This window comes from Petaurus breviceps, unplaced genomic scaffold (assembly GCF_028583685.1).
Source record: "Petaurus breviceps papuanus isolate PSGF00001 unplaced genomic scaffold, PetGlider_PUasm1.0 90804, whole genome shotgun sequence".
NCBI lineage: Eukaryota > Metazoa > Chordata > Mammalia > Diprotodontia > Petauridae > Petaurus > Petaurus breviceps.
In genome coordinates this window covers 7,510,288-7,527,499 of record NW_027187348.1, presented here as the reverse complement: position 1 = coordinate 7,527,499, position 17,212 = coordinate 7,510,288, and the positions used below count along the sequence as shown (strand labels likewise).

The following is a 17,212-nucleotide window of genomic DNA, read 5'->3' as shown; positions in this document are numbered from 1 at the left end:
CACACACACACACACACACACACACACACACACACACACACACACACTAGCCACTTAACCCCAATTGTCTACCCTCCCCTCTCCCCCCCCCAAAAATGAAAAACCTCATTTCAAAAATACTTTCTTTAAAAACAATTTGTAGACAATACAAATATTATTGTCTCTCTCTTTTTTTAACAAATTTCTTCTCATATGTAGTAGATAGGAAACCTAGGCACTAGAAGGTTAAATGACTTGTATGGTGTCTTAAGTGAAAATTAGCAAAAAAGGATACTGAGGCATGCTTCTCTGAGCTCATAGGGTATGAATCCTGAGAATAAGACAGGTCAATGGCTGCCTCAAATTCCAGCCAAAGACCTCGAGCAAAAGGACAGCTCCCCTTTTATAGGTTTTGGGGAGTATATAACAAAGAATACAACAGGGTAGGAGACATCATGGGGTTGAGGGTAACCTGACTGGTTATATAGTTGGGGCATGGGGAACAATATGAGTGGTTGAAAGTTGGGAATGGGGACTAGCAACAATTCCCTTCCTTCTCTCCTGTTACTGAGAAGTATTCATCGTTTAAGTCCATCTGCAAGATAGTGGTCGAGACTTCTTTGGATAGCAAGCCAGACATCCTTGAAGGATGGGTTGATGGTGGAAGGATATTAGGCTCAACTCTGTTGTCAGGCTTCATTCTCAAAGGTTAGCAGAATTTCTTGAGGCAAGAATAGAACAGTGATTAGCAAGAGAACTGGATTTCTAAACTTAGCCCATTGTAGGCCAGCTGAATTGTGAACCTAGTCTGGAGACAGAGAACCATGGCTTAGGCAGTTATAGGACGAAATCAATTAACTGTAAATAGGATCAGTAAGAAAATGATACAAGATCAATTCTCATCTTCTCAAAGGAATCATATGGCGCAGCTAAGTGGCTGCAGTGTGATAGAGTGTCAGGCCTGGATTCAGGAAGACTCATCTTCCCTAGTTCAAATCTGGTCTCAGTCACTTACTAGCTGTGGGACCCTGGACAAGTCACTTAACCCTGTTTGCCTCAGTTTCCTCATCTGTCAAATGAGCTAGAGAAAGAAATGGCAAACCTCTCTAGTACTTTTGGCAAGAAAACCCCTAAAAGAGGTCATGAATACTCGGACACAACTAAAAAATGACTAAGTAACAACAATTTCTGAAGGGAGTTTAATCAGTGTGAATCAGTTGCTACAATAAAGGAACCAAAAGGGCTTGGAAAATACCTCAGCCAGCAAAGCCCTCCCTTTTTGCCACACAAAATGATAGGAAGCTAAGGGAAATACTGTTTTAGAATACAGACTCATTTATAAAATAGAAAACTCCAAATAGGGTCCCAAAGAGTTGGACACTATTGACACAGTTGAACAACAACAATATGGAGTCTTTTAGCTAGTAATATAGCTGGGACTTGAAGCCAGGTTTTTTACATTCCAATCCAATGCTTGTCATACCATACTTACTGACTTTGTTACAACTAGATGGATTCCTATCTATTTGAACAACCATACCAAAATGTTACTGGTTTATGGATGAGTACATGGGAGATAGTTTCTAATGGTGTGTTCTGTTCAACCCTTAACCTGTGTTCAATATTTCTTTATTTTTTTAGTGGCATCACCATTCTCCCAGATACCTAGGTTCAAAACCTTGGACCCAGCTTTGATTTCTCTTTTCCCTTTGCACCTATACTCCAGTCACTTACCAACTCATGTAAATTATACCTCCCCAGTTTCCTGTACTCCATTCAAACCCTCATTATTTCTAGTCTGAACTATTGGTCACATCTCCCAGCCTGTAGTCTTTTCCCCACTGCAATCCATTCCACCTCCCAGCATGAGATTAATTTTCCTGAAGCAAAGATTTTATCCTGTCAGTCCCTGCTCAGAAACCTTTAATGGAATACAGGGGTATGTTTTTTTTTTAATTTTTGTACTCCAGAGGGTATACTCAAGTAGTTGTACTCTTGTACTCTAATAGAATATGTTTTTAACAGAGTAGACACAGAATAAATATTTATTAAATTAATGGATGAGGTTGCAAGTAGGCAGATTCAATATTCTAATTAAAACTGAATAAAAATTGAATGGACTATTTTGTGAGCACCCCATCATTGAATTGTTCTAGCAGAACTTGTGTGACCACTTTTCAGAGACGTTTTAGAGGCAAGTCCTGAATGATGTGGAAGGTTAGACTAGATCCCCCCCTTCCCCAAGATCCCTTCCAGCTCTGAAATGTATAGAATCAGAGGATCTCAACATTAGAAGGAACCTCAGGGGTAATCTAGCCCACCTTGTAAGTTGAAAAGGTAGTCTCTCTCCCTCTTCTCCCATAGCAGCCTTCAGTGGTGGGAAATAAACCTTCTCCTAAGGCAGCATATTTCCACTTTCAGGCAACTCCAATGATTAGGAAATTTTTTCCTTATATTGAGTTCAAATCTATCATCCTAGAATGTCTACCTACGTTGTCCTTTGTAGCCAAGCAAAACAAGCCTAATCCTTTTTTCCACATGACAGACCCTCAGATACTTGAATCTTTCACTTCTGACTTCCTGATCCCCAGCTCTCAAGCTTTTTCTTCTCCAGACTAAACAACACTGTGACATTTCCTTCAAACGGTCCTTATATGGCATGGTTCCAGCCCTCTCCTCATCCTGGTTGCCTAGTTGCTTTTCTCTGGAAATGCTCCAGTTTGTCAATGGCTTTCCTGAAACGTGGCATGCAGAACTGAACACACTTGTCAGGATTTAGTCTGGCCAATACCAAGCAGAGTAATATCTGGCACATAGGAACTACTTAATACATGTTTATTGAATTTAATTGACCAGGGAAGAGTATAGTGAGGCTGTCACCTTCCTTTGTGGGATCCTCATCTTCTGTCTTCCTGCCCCACAGTTCATTTATGAGTGTTCTTATCTTCTCCTTCTAGACTTCCTTTTAGTAAGCTCAGCTCCCGTGGTTCAAATGTAATCTCTATGGACAAGACTCTTAAGCCTACATGCCCAGCCTTCACTGCACTCCTGAGCTATATGGTCTTGCCTTTCCAGCTGCCTACTGAGCATGTCCACCTGGATGTTTCAGAGGCATCTCAAACTCCACAAGTTCAAAAGTGAACTCATTATTTCTCCCTAAATCTGTTTCTCTTCTTAATTTGCTATTTCTATCAAGGACACCAAAGTTCTTCCAGTCATCAAGGTTCACAACCAGGGAATCATCCTCAACACTTCCTTCCCTTCATCCCTACTCCCGATCTTGTCTATTCCATCTTCCTGACATGTTGCATCTAAAGCCTCTCTCCATCCCCATGGCTACCACCTTTGTTCAGGCCTTCATCACATCTTGGTGACTATTAAAATAGCCTCCTGATTAATGTTCCTGTATCCAGCTGCTCCTCTTTCTAGTCCATCATCCATATGGCTACCAAAATGATATTCTCAAAGCACAGTTTGGACCATATCACTGCCTTGTTCAAGAAACTTCAGTACCAACCCTGGTTGGCATTGACAGCCCTTTGATATCTGGATCCAGTCTATCTTTCTAGGCAGATTACACATTAGTCCCCCTCACATATTCTGTATTCTAGCAAAACGGACCTGTTTTCCATTCTCCATGCCTGACATTCATTGTCCCATATCTGTGCCTTTGTACAAGCTGTCCCCAATGCCTGGAATGTTCTCCCTTTTCTCTTCTACTTCTTAGATCCCTTCGGGAATTAGCTCAAGTGTCATGTCACCTTCTTTAAGAGCCACTTCCTGATTCTCCTAGTTCAAGGGTGGGGAACCTGAGGCCTCACGGCCCTCTAGGTCCTCAAGGTCCTCCTTCATAGAACTTGAAGTTTGGATTTAGTCAAAGGGCCTAGAGAGGCCTTAGGACATGAGGACTTAGAGGACCACATGTGACCTTGAGGCTATAGGTTCCACTTCCCTGTTAGTTATTAGTGCCCAATAAAAAAAACTACTTTGTATTTATTTTGTGTGTATGTAGATAGTAGGAGATATATAAGTATAGATAGATATACCCAGAAATAATATATACCTCTCTGTGTGAATGTTGTATATGTGTATATATATATATATGTCTCCTACCTTTCTCCCCCATAAACCTCTCCTACCCCACCAAAAGAAGAATGTAATCTCTTTGAGGGCAAAGACAGCCTTGCTTTTGTCTTTGTGTCTCTAGTGCCTAGCACAGTACTTTAAAAAATGCTAGTTGATTTATTTCTTGTTCTTCATGCTGTGCTTCTATTAATGCAGCCTTTTTTCAATGACCTTATTATAACACTGATTGCTATTGAGCTCACAGTCCACTGTATTACCTTGGTCATTTTTATATAAACTGTAGTCTAGCCATACTTCCCCTATTCTATGCTATAGAAGTTGATTTTCATCTTACTGGATTCAGCACATCATTCAGGATCTTTGGGGATCCTGATTCTTTCATCTCACATATTAGGTACTTTACCCAAGTTCATGCTATCTGCAGACTTTATAAGGATGGTGTCTAGATAATCATCCAAGCCACTGATTTAAAACACACATACACACACACACAACAACAACAACAACAATGCAACAACCTTCAAGTGAACAGGACAAATACAAATACAACCTTCCTGGGCACCTTATCTTGAGATTCCTCCTTCAGGATGACTTTGAGCCATTAATGACTATTCTTTGGGTCTATTCATTCATCCAGCTCTAAATCCACTTAATGACACATTCTAGCCTCCATATTTCTGTTTTATCCATAAGAACATCTTGAAAGAATTTGTCAGTTACTGAAACTGAATTATGCTATGTCTGTTATTATGTGATTCTCTGAAAATTGCCTTTTCATTACTTTGTGCAAGTAGGCAATACATTCTTCCTAGCGAATCTGAGTTCCTGCAATGAAAAGGTTAAGTTTGATTTGTCACCTGGGTTTTAATTTAGTCCAAAAATGCAAGCCAAGTAGAACATGACAGCACCTCATGCACAGCTGCTTGCTGGTTAAGAGTAGATCCCAGAAAAGGCAATTAAATTGTATTATCCTCGGTGCAAGAGTATTGGACTGCAAAGAGCATTTTCTTCCCCAAAAAGATTCAGAGGAGAACTGCCTTCATTAATGTGTAGATAATATTAGAGGAACAGCAACTGAAGCAAAACATATACAGATGAGCTGCTTTTAAGGAATCTGCAAATAGCTCAGCACTTCAGAAATGCTGAACTAACCAAGGTGATTATGAATTTCCTTTCAAAATGGTAGGAAGAGTGGAACCTAGAAATGACTCCATACATTCCTCATTGATGTGAGAAAGTAGGCTTGCTGGATGGTGAATTGTTTTCCTTATTCTAGATGATAATATTGAAGATGGAGCTATTTAATATGTAGGATATAGAGTGTACCCAGTGACAGAGACATGCTGAGCAAGTAGCTACCTAAGGGAAATAGACAATGATGGCTGTTTTTAGAGGTATAAGAACTGGATATAGGATTTCACTTGTATAAGGGAAGGGGAAGAGGAGACAAGCATTTATATAGCACCAACTTTGTATCAGGCACTGTGCTAAACACTTTTATGAATATGATCTCATTTGATCTTTACAGCAACCCTGTGCAGTAGGTACTATTATTCCCATTTTACAGCTGAGGAAAATGAGTCAAATGAGTTAAATGACTGGCCCAGGGTCATACAGCTAGTAAGTCTGTGAGGCTACATTTGAACTCAAGCCTTCTTGACTCCAAAGAAATGTAGAAAACTCCCTCTACCCAAGTAGGTAAGCACCTCCTCTGAAACTTACAGGGTTGCCTACAACACTGAAGAAGATAAGTCACTTGCCCAGAATCACAAAATCAATGTGTATCAGAAACAGGATTTAAATCCATGTCTTCTGGCTTGAAGACCAGCTCTCTATCCATTATATCTGTTTCTTCTCATATGCCCATTTGAATGTCCCGCAAAAATCCACGAGTAGGATTTTTGGCAATGGAAATAAACAAATCTAGCATTTCGTAAAAATTCCTCAAATCCTACTGTTGAAGTACAAAGAGTCAAAAGTATGTGTATAATTTTCAGGTTAAATTGTAGCCATCATTTTGGTTTAGTAAATATATGTTGTTGGAAAGGTTCTAAGAACCCCATTAAATACTTTGATTCAAAATAATCAAAAGGATTGGTCTACACAGTAACACATTCAGTACAACTGAACATTCTAGGTTTCTCTACCATGGGCAATTAGCTAATGGATTAGAGATATACCAAAAAGATCGAATTGACCAAAAGCCACGGTCAGCACAGTACTTGGATTATTAGAGTTTGAAATTTAAGTGACTGATCACTGAGCTGAAAATTCAGTGGCTACAGAGAATTTTTAAAGGAAAGTCACAAAGCTAGTCAGGTTGGGGGGAAAAAGTATGCTTAAGGGAATGTAAGAATGGCTCTTAAGTTAGACATCTTAAGAATAGGAGTCATTTCGATTCAAACCAACAAATATTTATAAAGTGACTTCTATATGCGAAGTACTGTGGAGATAGAAATTTTTTTAAAAATGTGGACACTGCCCTCATGTAGGTTAGAATCTACTGGTGAATCAAATGGCTATGAAAGAAGGGGCCTGACTACACTGATGATTATAATACAAAGATGTGTACTCAGGATATTAAACTACAGAACAGCACAATGAATGTCTCAGTGTTAAGGCAAGGTAAATGCCGGTAGAAAGAACGTAAAGAAAAAAAAGGAAATGGCAGATAAAACACAGGGAGGAAAGAGAAAGGAATTGGAGATTAAAACACCAAAAAGTAAAGTCTGGACAACTTCAGGTTCAAAGGCAAATATCTAAAAAGCAAACAAATTTGAGCAAGTAAGAATTTAAAGTAGAGAAATCAACAGTTGGAATCTTAAATTTTAAGGTCAAAATTTAAGTGGGAGAAAGAAGCACGTTTTGAAAAGGTAAAAGCAAATTAGAAATGAAGTGTCCAGATTTTAGTCTGTTTGAGTCTATCGTTGAATTTTCTCAGACACCAAAATACTTTAGGAACATACTGAAAGTCAGCTTCCAATAACCTAGCATAGGTGTGAAATTCTACTTGTGGGTAGACCAGTCTGGCATGTACCAATTACGAATGGAGTAGTTCTTTTTGATTAAAGGCTTAGACAACAATACAAACATGGGGCAGAGTCAAAAACAGGAATGAGCTTGATGAACAGCCACGAGTTTCAAAAGTTCTTATTATATGTTATTATATATTGTACACACGTACATTATCATCCATTATTATATGTTATTAGAGGCAGTGTGTTATAGTGTCTAGAAGGCTGGCCTTGAAGTCAGAAAGACAAGGGGTCAAGTTTTCCTTCTAACACATATTGTCTTTGTGATCCTGGGTAAGTTACAGCCTTTCAGTGCCCCTAGACAAGTCTCTAAGATTATAAATTACACAAAAGTTGACAGGTAGCACTAGTAGAGAGGATTTCTTTTCTGGGAGTTCTCCACACCAATAAAATCACACACCTACCCATTTCTCATTCATGGAACTTTTCCAGTACACAGGCACTAGGTGGTTTGTGGGGGTCAAGAAGAACTGAGTTTGAATCCATTTCTGACACTTTGCAGTTTTGTGAACCTGGGCAAGTCACTTTAAAAAAATAAGCTTTTATTGATATTTTCTGTTTCTTACATCAACATAGAGCCTTAAATCCCCCTCCCAGAGAGCCATCTCATGTGACAGTATTTTTTTAGAGAAGAAAAAAAGAGCACAATTGAGGGATACATTGAAAAAGTCTGAAAACATATGCAATGTGTAACACCTGTGGACCTCCCACCTCCACAAAAGGGTAGGTTGGGGGAATCTTCTCATTGCTCTTCATTCAAATCCCCTCTTTATTAGTTTTACTTTTGATTTTTTGATGTCATTCTTTCCATTTACATTGTCATAGTTACTGTGTATATTGTTTTATTGGCTCTGCTTACTTTACTCTGCATCAGTTCATAAAGACCTTTACATGCTTCTTTGTATTCATCACTCATCATTTCTTACAGCACAGTAATATTCCACCATTTTTGTGTACCGCAATTCATTTAGCCATTCCCTAAATGATGGTTATCTACTTTGTTTCCAATTCTTAACCATCACAAAAAGCACTGCTAGAATATTTTGGAGGATAAGAGGACTTTTTCTTATTGATGACCCTTTGGAGTACAACCTGGGAGAGTCAATTAACCTCTGTCTTCCGCATTTTCTTCAACTGTAAAATGGGAATACTAATAGTATCTACCTTCCTGAGTTGTTGTAAGGATCAAATAAGATAATACTTGTAAAACTCTTAGCACAACACCTGGCACATAGTAGGCACTTGTTAAATTCTTGTTTGCTTCCTTCTTTCCATTCATTCAACAAGCATTTATTATTTACTACTTTGTGCTAAGCACTGAGCTAGTCACTGAGACTACACAAAAACAAAATGATCCCTGCTGTCAAGGAGTTTACATTCTATTGGTGAACATAATGTGTGCACATAAAAGTAAATACAAAATAAATAGATCATTTCAGGAGACATTAACAACTTGGGGGACTAGGAAAGGCCTTATGTAGGAGACAGCACCTGTGATGAGATATGAAAAAAGCTAAGGATTCTAATTGTTGCAGGTGAGAAGGGGATGTGTGTTCCAGGCTAGAGAGAAAGAGAGAGACGGGAGATGGAATATCATGTAAGAAAACCAGCAGGCAGGTGAGCTTGGCTGGAAGGCAGAACTGTCAGCCTGAGCAGCAGCAGCCTAGACTAAAAAGAACAAATCTTTGCTATAGCTTCACTATGACACCATCCTTGTCATCCAAAATCACCTTGTGAGAAAACCACTTTAAGGCTTAAATAATTAAACCTTTTATCAGGAGTTCTGTTCTTCAGTGAAGGTAGTGAGGTGGTGAGACTCCTGTGTTTCTATGTGTTTGCGTAGAGGCAAAGATTGCTGCATAGAAGAGCAGAACTGGCAGGGGACCTTGGGATCATTTTATCTAACCTCCTTGTTTTATAGCAAAGGAAACTGAGGTTCAGGATGGGGATTCAATATATCCAACAATTATATGGAAGCATATTACATACATATGTATATATACACATGTGTATACTAACTTGTATAATCTTATCAGTCATTTCAGTCATGTCCAACTCTTTGTGACTCCATTTGAGGTTTTCTTAGCAAAAATACGGGAGTAAGTTGCCATTTCCTTTTCCAGTTCATTTTACAGAAATTGAGGCAAACAGTGTAAATTGACTTGAACAGGGTCACACAACTAATGTCTTAGGTCAAATTTGAACTCAGGAAGATAAGTCTTCCCAACTTCAAGCTGAACACTTTATCCCCTGTGTCACCTAACTGCCCTAGTTTCCTTGGTAATCCTACATATTTTATTTTTATACACTAAAAAATGTTACTCGGAGAAGGGGTCCATAGGCTTCACCAAACTGCCAAAGTAGTCCATGACACAAGTTTAAGAACCCCTGCTCTAGAAATGTACAATAAAGATACACAAATTTAAATATCAAGATTGACAAAGAGTACCACTTCCCTCACTCTGGCCAAGCCTGAGGGATTAAAATAGAAATAAATCTTTCCAGAGAAATTCATTAGAGTTCAAAGCTTCTGTGGATTATCCAAAGTTATATAGCATCTAGGCTTAGTTTTGTTTCTTTAGAGCTTGGAATTTCTCTTTTAATTAAATATCTTCCTCTGGGAATTGAGTGTAGTATGCTCAGTTAGGTGTGACTAGAAAAACTCAGTTAATAACCTCAAATTCTAAAAGAGGGAGGTATCTAATACAGCAATGAGGAAATAGACAGCAAAAGGGGTGGGAAAAAATGTGCTCTATATGCAAATCTGACTGCTGATGTGGAAAAAAGAAGGATTGGCTAGACTTACAAAAAAAAACAACTTCTCATATTAATCAAATAAATTAACCAAAACAATGGCATTTTAAAGCAACTGGGATATTCTGAAGAGACATGGTCATAATGTTGATAATTATTAAAGACTTTCCATAATACAAAACCAAAGGGTAGTGACTTGAAACACCAGAATCAGCTTTAACAAAGAACTCTATTATTATTACTAAGTGTAAATTAACTTCAGAATGCTGGTAATTAGCTAGTAGATTAATGTTATTGTGAAACATACTCAGCTAATGATTTTTCTTGTTTGGTTAGACTGCAGGATCTCAGGATTTCAGACTTGAAAGAGACCTTAGAGGTATTTTAGTACAATCTCTACTTGAAGCTCAGATCCTTTCCACAACATCTCTGACGAGCCAGAAAAAAAATATGATACAGTACTACAGAATTCCTAAACTTTCTTAAACTTAGAAATTATCTAAATCAACACACTTATCTTACAGATGGGAAAATTGAAGCCAGAGAAGTTAAGCAACTTGCCTAAGGTCACAAAGCCTCCACTTGAATACTTGGGCTTCATCTTTATTATGACAAATTTGACTAGTCTTTCAGCTCTAAATCTGCTGTTCTAGGACTGTGCACTGCATCAGTCCTCTCTGAGCATGTTGTCTGAATCATCTTCTTCTCTGGAGCCAAGTCCAGTGGTGTAAGGACAGAGTAAGGCACCTTAGATTACAATGCACATAGATTTGATAAGCAGGAAAGAAATTCCCATAATTTTTGGAGTACAGGAATGCCTTATTTTGTTGTGCTTCACTTTATCACACTTCACAGATTTTGCTTTTTTGATTTTATCTTATTGTACAAACTGAAGTCCAGCAGCGATGGACAGCTCACTGCTTCCCAAAGCAACTCATTTCACTTTGGACAGTATTAATTGTTAGGAAATTTCCTCTTTCTTGATAAATGAGATTTGCCTCCTTATAACCACTCACTGGTCTTAATTCTGACTGATTTCTTTCCCCTACCCCATCACCACCCTTCCCTCTTGTATTGTCTTGTTCTTTCTCCCATCCTGTGATGAATTTAGATTTTTAAACACTGCAATCTCTTCCAGATCTGTACAACTAGCTAGCAATACTGATAGAGGAAATGTGTCTTTCTGGAAAGAATAAGAGAAAGAAAAGGGTAAAAGTTCTGTTTAGCATAAGGGATAATTCGAGGAGGGGCAGCTAGGTGGCACAGTGGATAGAGTGCTGGGCCTAGAGTCAGGAAGACTTACCTTTGTGAGTTCAAATCTGGTCTTAGTCACTTACTAGCTGTGTGACCCTGGCCAAGTGCCTTAAGTGTCCTTGCTTCAGTTTCCTCATCTATCAAATGAGCTATAGAAGGAAATGGCAAACCACTCCAATATCTCTCCCAAGAAAACCCCAAATGGGGTCACAAAGAATTAGACATGATTTAAACAACTGAACAACAACATAATTCAAAGAAGATGAAATGCTGGAGGCAGAAAGAAGAGGATAAAAAGGAGACAAGAAGAAAAGACCATTTGGATGAGATAAATGGAGTTTTAAAATAATAAAGCAGCAAATGTAACAAAAATCCAAACAAAATATGTGAAAGAAGAGGAAGGATGTTAGGGCATGTTACTGTGAGGCGCTACACACTTCCCTGAGGATCAGTTCTCAAGAAAGAATAAACATAAAATGAGCTGTGAAAAATGGCCTCCGAAGCATGCCCAGCCAGCAGAGACTTCATAGTCCTATCATATCATATTTTTTGCACCTTTTGCTATCACACCAGCTCTGGCCAGTCCCTGGATATTTTCCTTTTGCCTACATATGGTCATGAGACTCTGACAGAAGTATTGTGGTACATTAGAAAGAACTCTGAATTTGGAGTCAAAGGATGTGAGTTCAAATTCCAGCCCTGATACTACCTTTGTGACTTTAGGCAAGTCATTTAAGCTTCCTGTGTCATCTTTATTATGACAAATTTGACTAGTCTTTCAGCTCTAAATCTGCTCTCCTAGGACTGTGTATTGCATCAGTCCTCTGTCCTCTCTGAGCACACCCATTATCTGAATCATCTTTTCTGGAGCCCAGTCCAGTGGCATAAGGACAGAGGACGGCACCTTAGATTATAATGCACATAGATTTGATAAGCAGGAAAGAAATTCCCATAATTTTAGGAGTAAAGGAATGCCTCATTTTATTGTGCTTCACTTTATCACAGACATATTGCTTTTTTATTTTTTATTTTATTTTACAAACTGAAGGTTCATGGCAACCTTACGTTGAGCAAGTCAATCAGTGTGCCATTTTTCCAATAGCACACATTTTGGTAATTCTTACAATATTTCAAACTTTTTCATTATTATTATATCTGTTACAGTGATCTGTGAACAATGATTTACTATTGTAATTAGTTTGGGGTGCCATTAGTCACACCCATATAAGATGGCAAACATAACTGATAAATGTTGTGTGTGTTCTGACTACTCCACCAACCAGCTGTTCCCTCATCTCTCTGCCTCTTCTCAGGCCTCCCTATTCCCTAACACATAACAATATTGAAGAATATTACATAAACTTATTTGATAAAACAGTGGCAGAGTTTGAGAGGATTGACTTTTGAAAGAAGTCCTACTATGGGCAAAATGCTGTCAAACAGCATCAGATGCCACAGAAAAATCTTTTGTGAAAAGAAGAGTCAATGGATGTGGCCAACTTTCATTGTTGTCTAATTTGAAGAAATTGCTACAGCCACCCCAGACTTCAGCAACCACCACCCTGATCAGTCAGCAGGCATCAGCACTGAGGCAAGAACTTCCACCAGCAAAAAGATTAGAGTTTGCTGAAGGCGATGTATGGTTAGAATTTTTTTTAGCAATGAAGTATTTTTATATTAAGGTATGTACATGTTTTTTAGAAAAAATTCTATTGCACACTATATAGACTATAGTATAGTGGAAACATAACTTGTATATGCGCTGGGAAACCAAGAAATTCATGACTCATTTTATTGCAATATTCACTTTATTGTGGTGGTATGGAACTGAACATACACTGTCTCTGAGGGATGTCTGTAATGAGAATTGCCCAGATCCATGAGGACTGAGTGAATCTTATACCTGCCCCAAGTATTGCAATCATATGACAATAACTCTTTCTAGCATGCCAGGGCAAGGAGCATTGATAACAGAGATGGTGTTTTTCTTCCCCTGGCCCTTATCTCTCCTCTGGCAGGTGAAAGATGAAATAACTAAGGAAACAAAGATTTGAATCTTCTGAGCATATCAATTTATTAAGTAATGTATGACAGTTGCCCAAGAAACCAGGACCAGACCTCCTCAGCTTAGGCCTGGACCCCAAATATAGAGGGAGACAGATTTTTATACATTTTAAAAAATTAATCAAAGAAAATCAATTAATTAAAAGGAAATAATATAACATTAGATAATCTGATTTCTAATTGGAGGAAAATCTTACTGCATTGTTGTCTATATAGTGTGCAATAGAATTTTTTCTAAAAAAACATTGCATTATTGGAGGGACTTTCCAAATTGGGAGGGAGAGAGTGAACTGAGAGAATTCCCTGAATTCAGAAAAAGAGGTTTCCCACTTCTCCCAAGTGTCTATAAACAATCAAAGGAATATGGACAAAATAACTTATTGATCAGTACAGGTCCAGTTTTCAGAAAAGGCATATGGGCTGCTTCACATGTACAATTATGGGAAAACTCCTTGCATCGGTTTTTGAATCTGACTGGTTTTCTGGTCAGTATGACCTAGGTCCTTAGTTAAAAAATTCTGAGTAGCAGGTAGGGATCATCCAGCTTCCCAGACACACTGGGCTAAGTTCAAACAATGCAATAAGATTTTCCTTCAATTTCCACAATTAAATAAAGTTCTCACCAGACAGAAGTCGGACTAGACCCATAATTGAATAGAAAGGGAACTGAGCTAGCTCCAGAATTGAGTCCCAAGATGGAGTCAGTGTGGTTCACCCAATTCCCACAATTAACTACTAGCTGTCCTAATCCCCTCAATTCTCTCACTTCCCACCACCACCCCCTTCCCACCACCACCATTAATTGGCTGAGTATGAGAAAAGTGGTGAGTGAAAGCAGTAGCAATCGAATTGCCCAGTGGGAGCTGGAGCAACCAGATAAGTGCTCTCTATCTCTTTGTGTCACTTTTGCTGCTTGTTTCTGGGTCTTGGGACTTTCAACTTTGTACCACCCTCAGGAAGAGAAAATGGCCTAGGAAGAGAATTAAGGAAGCTGACCTTCTGGCCCAGATTACTTACCACATTACTCACAAACAAGTAGTAATCTCTGCACCCAAGACCTTGGCACTTCTCCTGGGACGGACACAACAGGAGGGAGCACTGTCATGGACACAAAGAGAAAGCCCTTCAGTAACTCCAGGTCTCTACACCAGCATTGCTTCACTTTGACCATGTCCTTTTCATCTTTTTCCTCCTTTTCACAACAGTATGATGTGGTTAGGTTTTGAATACATGTCACTTGCTTTTGTATGCCAGTTGCAAACATCCCCAGAATGCGAGGCAGGCTGGCACCTCTTCAGGGATATCAGCAGCAGCTGCTTCTCTCCTGCCCCCCCTTCCTTATTATGATAACAGATTGATTCCACCGTGGATGAGACTTACATTGATTTCATGTGACTTGTTTATATTTCTCCTGCCACTCACACCATATGAGAACATCTCTTGATAGTTATAAAAGTATGTCTTTGGTAAGACCCAGATAGTGAATATTTATAAAGCTCAAAATTAAAAAAAAAATCCTGACTTTTTAATTTACAATTTAATTCAATTCACCAAACATATTAAACATTTACCATGTATATAGTACTGTGATAATCCATCAGGCAGATAAAAGAATAAATAAGACACAATCTCCTTGCCTAAATCCTGAATCTATATATCTATGCTGGTATTTCCACTGAATTCCAGTTGTACATTCCTGACTTCTAGCTGGACATTTCTACTTAAATGTCCCACTGACACCTCAAAATCAACATGTCTAAAACTGAAATTCATCATATTTTGCCCCAAAACATGTCTCTGATGCTAAAATGTCTCACTTCTCTACCCACCATGTACTGCTACCACCTTTACTCTGGCTTTCCTTGCCTATTGTAATAGCCTCTTACCTGGGTTTTTTTTTCATCCAATTTCTCTTCTCTCTAATTCTTATAAGTCTTCCTATAATTGAAATAATCCTCCTAATTCATAAGTTTAATCAGTTTAAAAAACCTTTGGTTTCCTATTGTCCAAATAAAATTCCAACTGTGTAGACTATCATTTCACGTCCTTCCCAGTCTGGTTCCAACTTCTCTGTTTCAATATTTTTTCATTCTAGTTCCTTTTATACATTATATCTTCAAGCTCAGCTGGAAACCAAACTCCCTGTAGGGAGCTCTGCTTGACCTTGTTCTGTTTAATGTTTTTATTAATGATTGGATAAAGCTATAAATGGTCTGTTTGTCAGATTTTCAAGTGACACAAACACACTGGATGGTACACACAATTCAAAAAGACCTTGGATATGTTGGATATTCAGTGTTTCATTCCCTTCATAGCCTCTCTGAACTTAGCTGGCTGGATCTCATAGGGCAGATACCTATTCAAAGTCTTTCTAAATTGGTAGGAAGAGTCAGACATTGCATGACAGTTACATAGCCTTTGAGAACTATAATTTGGCATCAGAATTTGTCTTCAATGAAAGTTATTGATGATAAAGAGAATAAATTTCCATTTCCCTGGATGCTTTAGGTGTACTTAATGGCTTAATTGCTAGTGTCATCTCAAGTTCATATTATATGTTTGTTTATTCTACAAATCTATCAAAATCTTTGTTTCTTTTTGCAAAGACAATCATCTAGGCCTCAATTTCCTCATATGTAATCTAAGGGTAATGGACCAGATCACTCCTACAGTCTCTGCTAGCTTTAAGTCCTATGATCCTATGATCTGATCTTATGGTATGAGCTGAGTGGAGAAAATGAAACAAGTATCCCAAAGCAGTCAGTAGGCCAGATATCATTGTGTGAAATGCATTGACTAGTTGATATTTCAAGGCCTCTTTACATTTCTTTTCTATGCATATTTCATCCTATTTTTGAGATAGAGGAAAATTAAATTGTTTTTAATTGTAAAAAAATTTTCTTTTTTTTTTCTCCAGATTTATGCAGTCCGATCAGTTGTCCCTAACAAAAGCAATAATGAAATAGTGCTGGTGCTACAACAATTTGATAATAATGTGGACAGAGCAGTTCAAGCCTTCATGGATGGTAAGCCTAAATTTTTCATTGAGACAGAGAGATCAAAACCAGCCATGATCTTGTAAGTTCCTTAAGAAAGACAATACCTTATCTTCCCTCAGAGCCCATCACTGGGTCTTACATATGATATGGTGAGTGCTTGCCTAATAAATGCTTGTTAAGTGAAGGAAAGTTGAATATTCAACGTTTTTCACCCTCTTAATTTTTCTTCTAACAAATTCTATCCAGACCAACTACTGCCTAAATTTTTCATAAGTTCCTTTAGGTCCATGGCTCACTTAAAAAAAAAAAGGAAGAGAAGTGCTGAAAACCATTTTCTCTCCTGGAAAAACCTTTAGATGTTTTCTGTGAAAGGTAACAGCTATAACTCTACTAATCACAGTCAATTCACCTGTCATGGAAATCAGACTTGACTGGCATCTTGACAATCAGGTCCATTCTCTGCTAATGGTTATGGTGTCTTGCTGAGAATGACACTGATTTAATGGTTTCCTTTTTGGTGGGAGGGACATATACTTCACCCTGGACTTCAAAGGTCATTCACCACATTTGGAGTTTAAAGCTAATGCAACCAGCATAGTTGTATTTGTCCTTATGACTAGAGTCATTGCACGCAGGACTTAAGGAGCGCCATAATCTTGTCTCTGATTTCTCCTATTCATGAAATATGACCCTGTTATCCCCACTCAAGCAAAACTTCTCTTATTTATATCTACTTCTGTTCCCTACTGATCTCTCTAGGCCTTTTTTTCCCCAACAGCAACAAATCAAAAATAACAAGTTTTAACTTTGCTGATTGCTATGAACAGAAAATCCTTAGAAAGATGGTAGCTTTTAAAATATCAGTAGGTATAGCTATATAAATTTTTTAATTGAAAAAAGCTTATATTTATATGAAGTCTTAAGGTTTGCAAAGCACATAATGAATGTTATCTCATTGAGGCCTCACAGCAACCCTGTGAAGTGGGTGTTATTATTATTCCCACTTTACAGATGAGGAAACTCGGGCCCAGAAAGCTTAAG

General features: G+C 38.2%; 1 protein-coding gene across 5 annotated transcripts in view; it reads left to right on the top strand.

Annotated features, from left to right (window-relative positions):
• SPATS2L (spermatogenesis associated serine rich 2 like) overlaps window positions 1-17,212 on the top strand; it is a 254,703-nt gene that overhangs the window by 154,844 nt on the left and 82,647 nt on the right. For all 5 annotated transcript variants that reach the window (XM_069070110.1, XM_069070111.1, XM_069070114.1 and 2 more), the window contains one exon: window positions 16,090-16,198. In XM_069070110.1, the coding sequence (XP_068926211.1) occupies window positions 16,090-16,198 (109 nt within the window). The remainder of the gene's footprint in view (window positions 1-16,089; window positions 16,199-17,212) is intronic.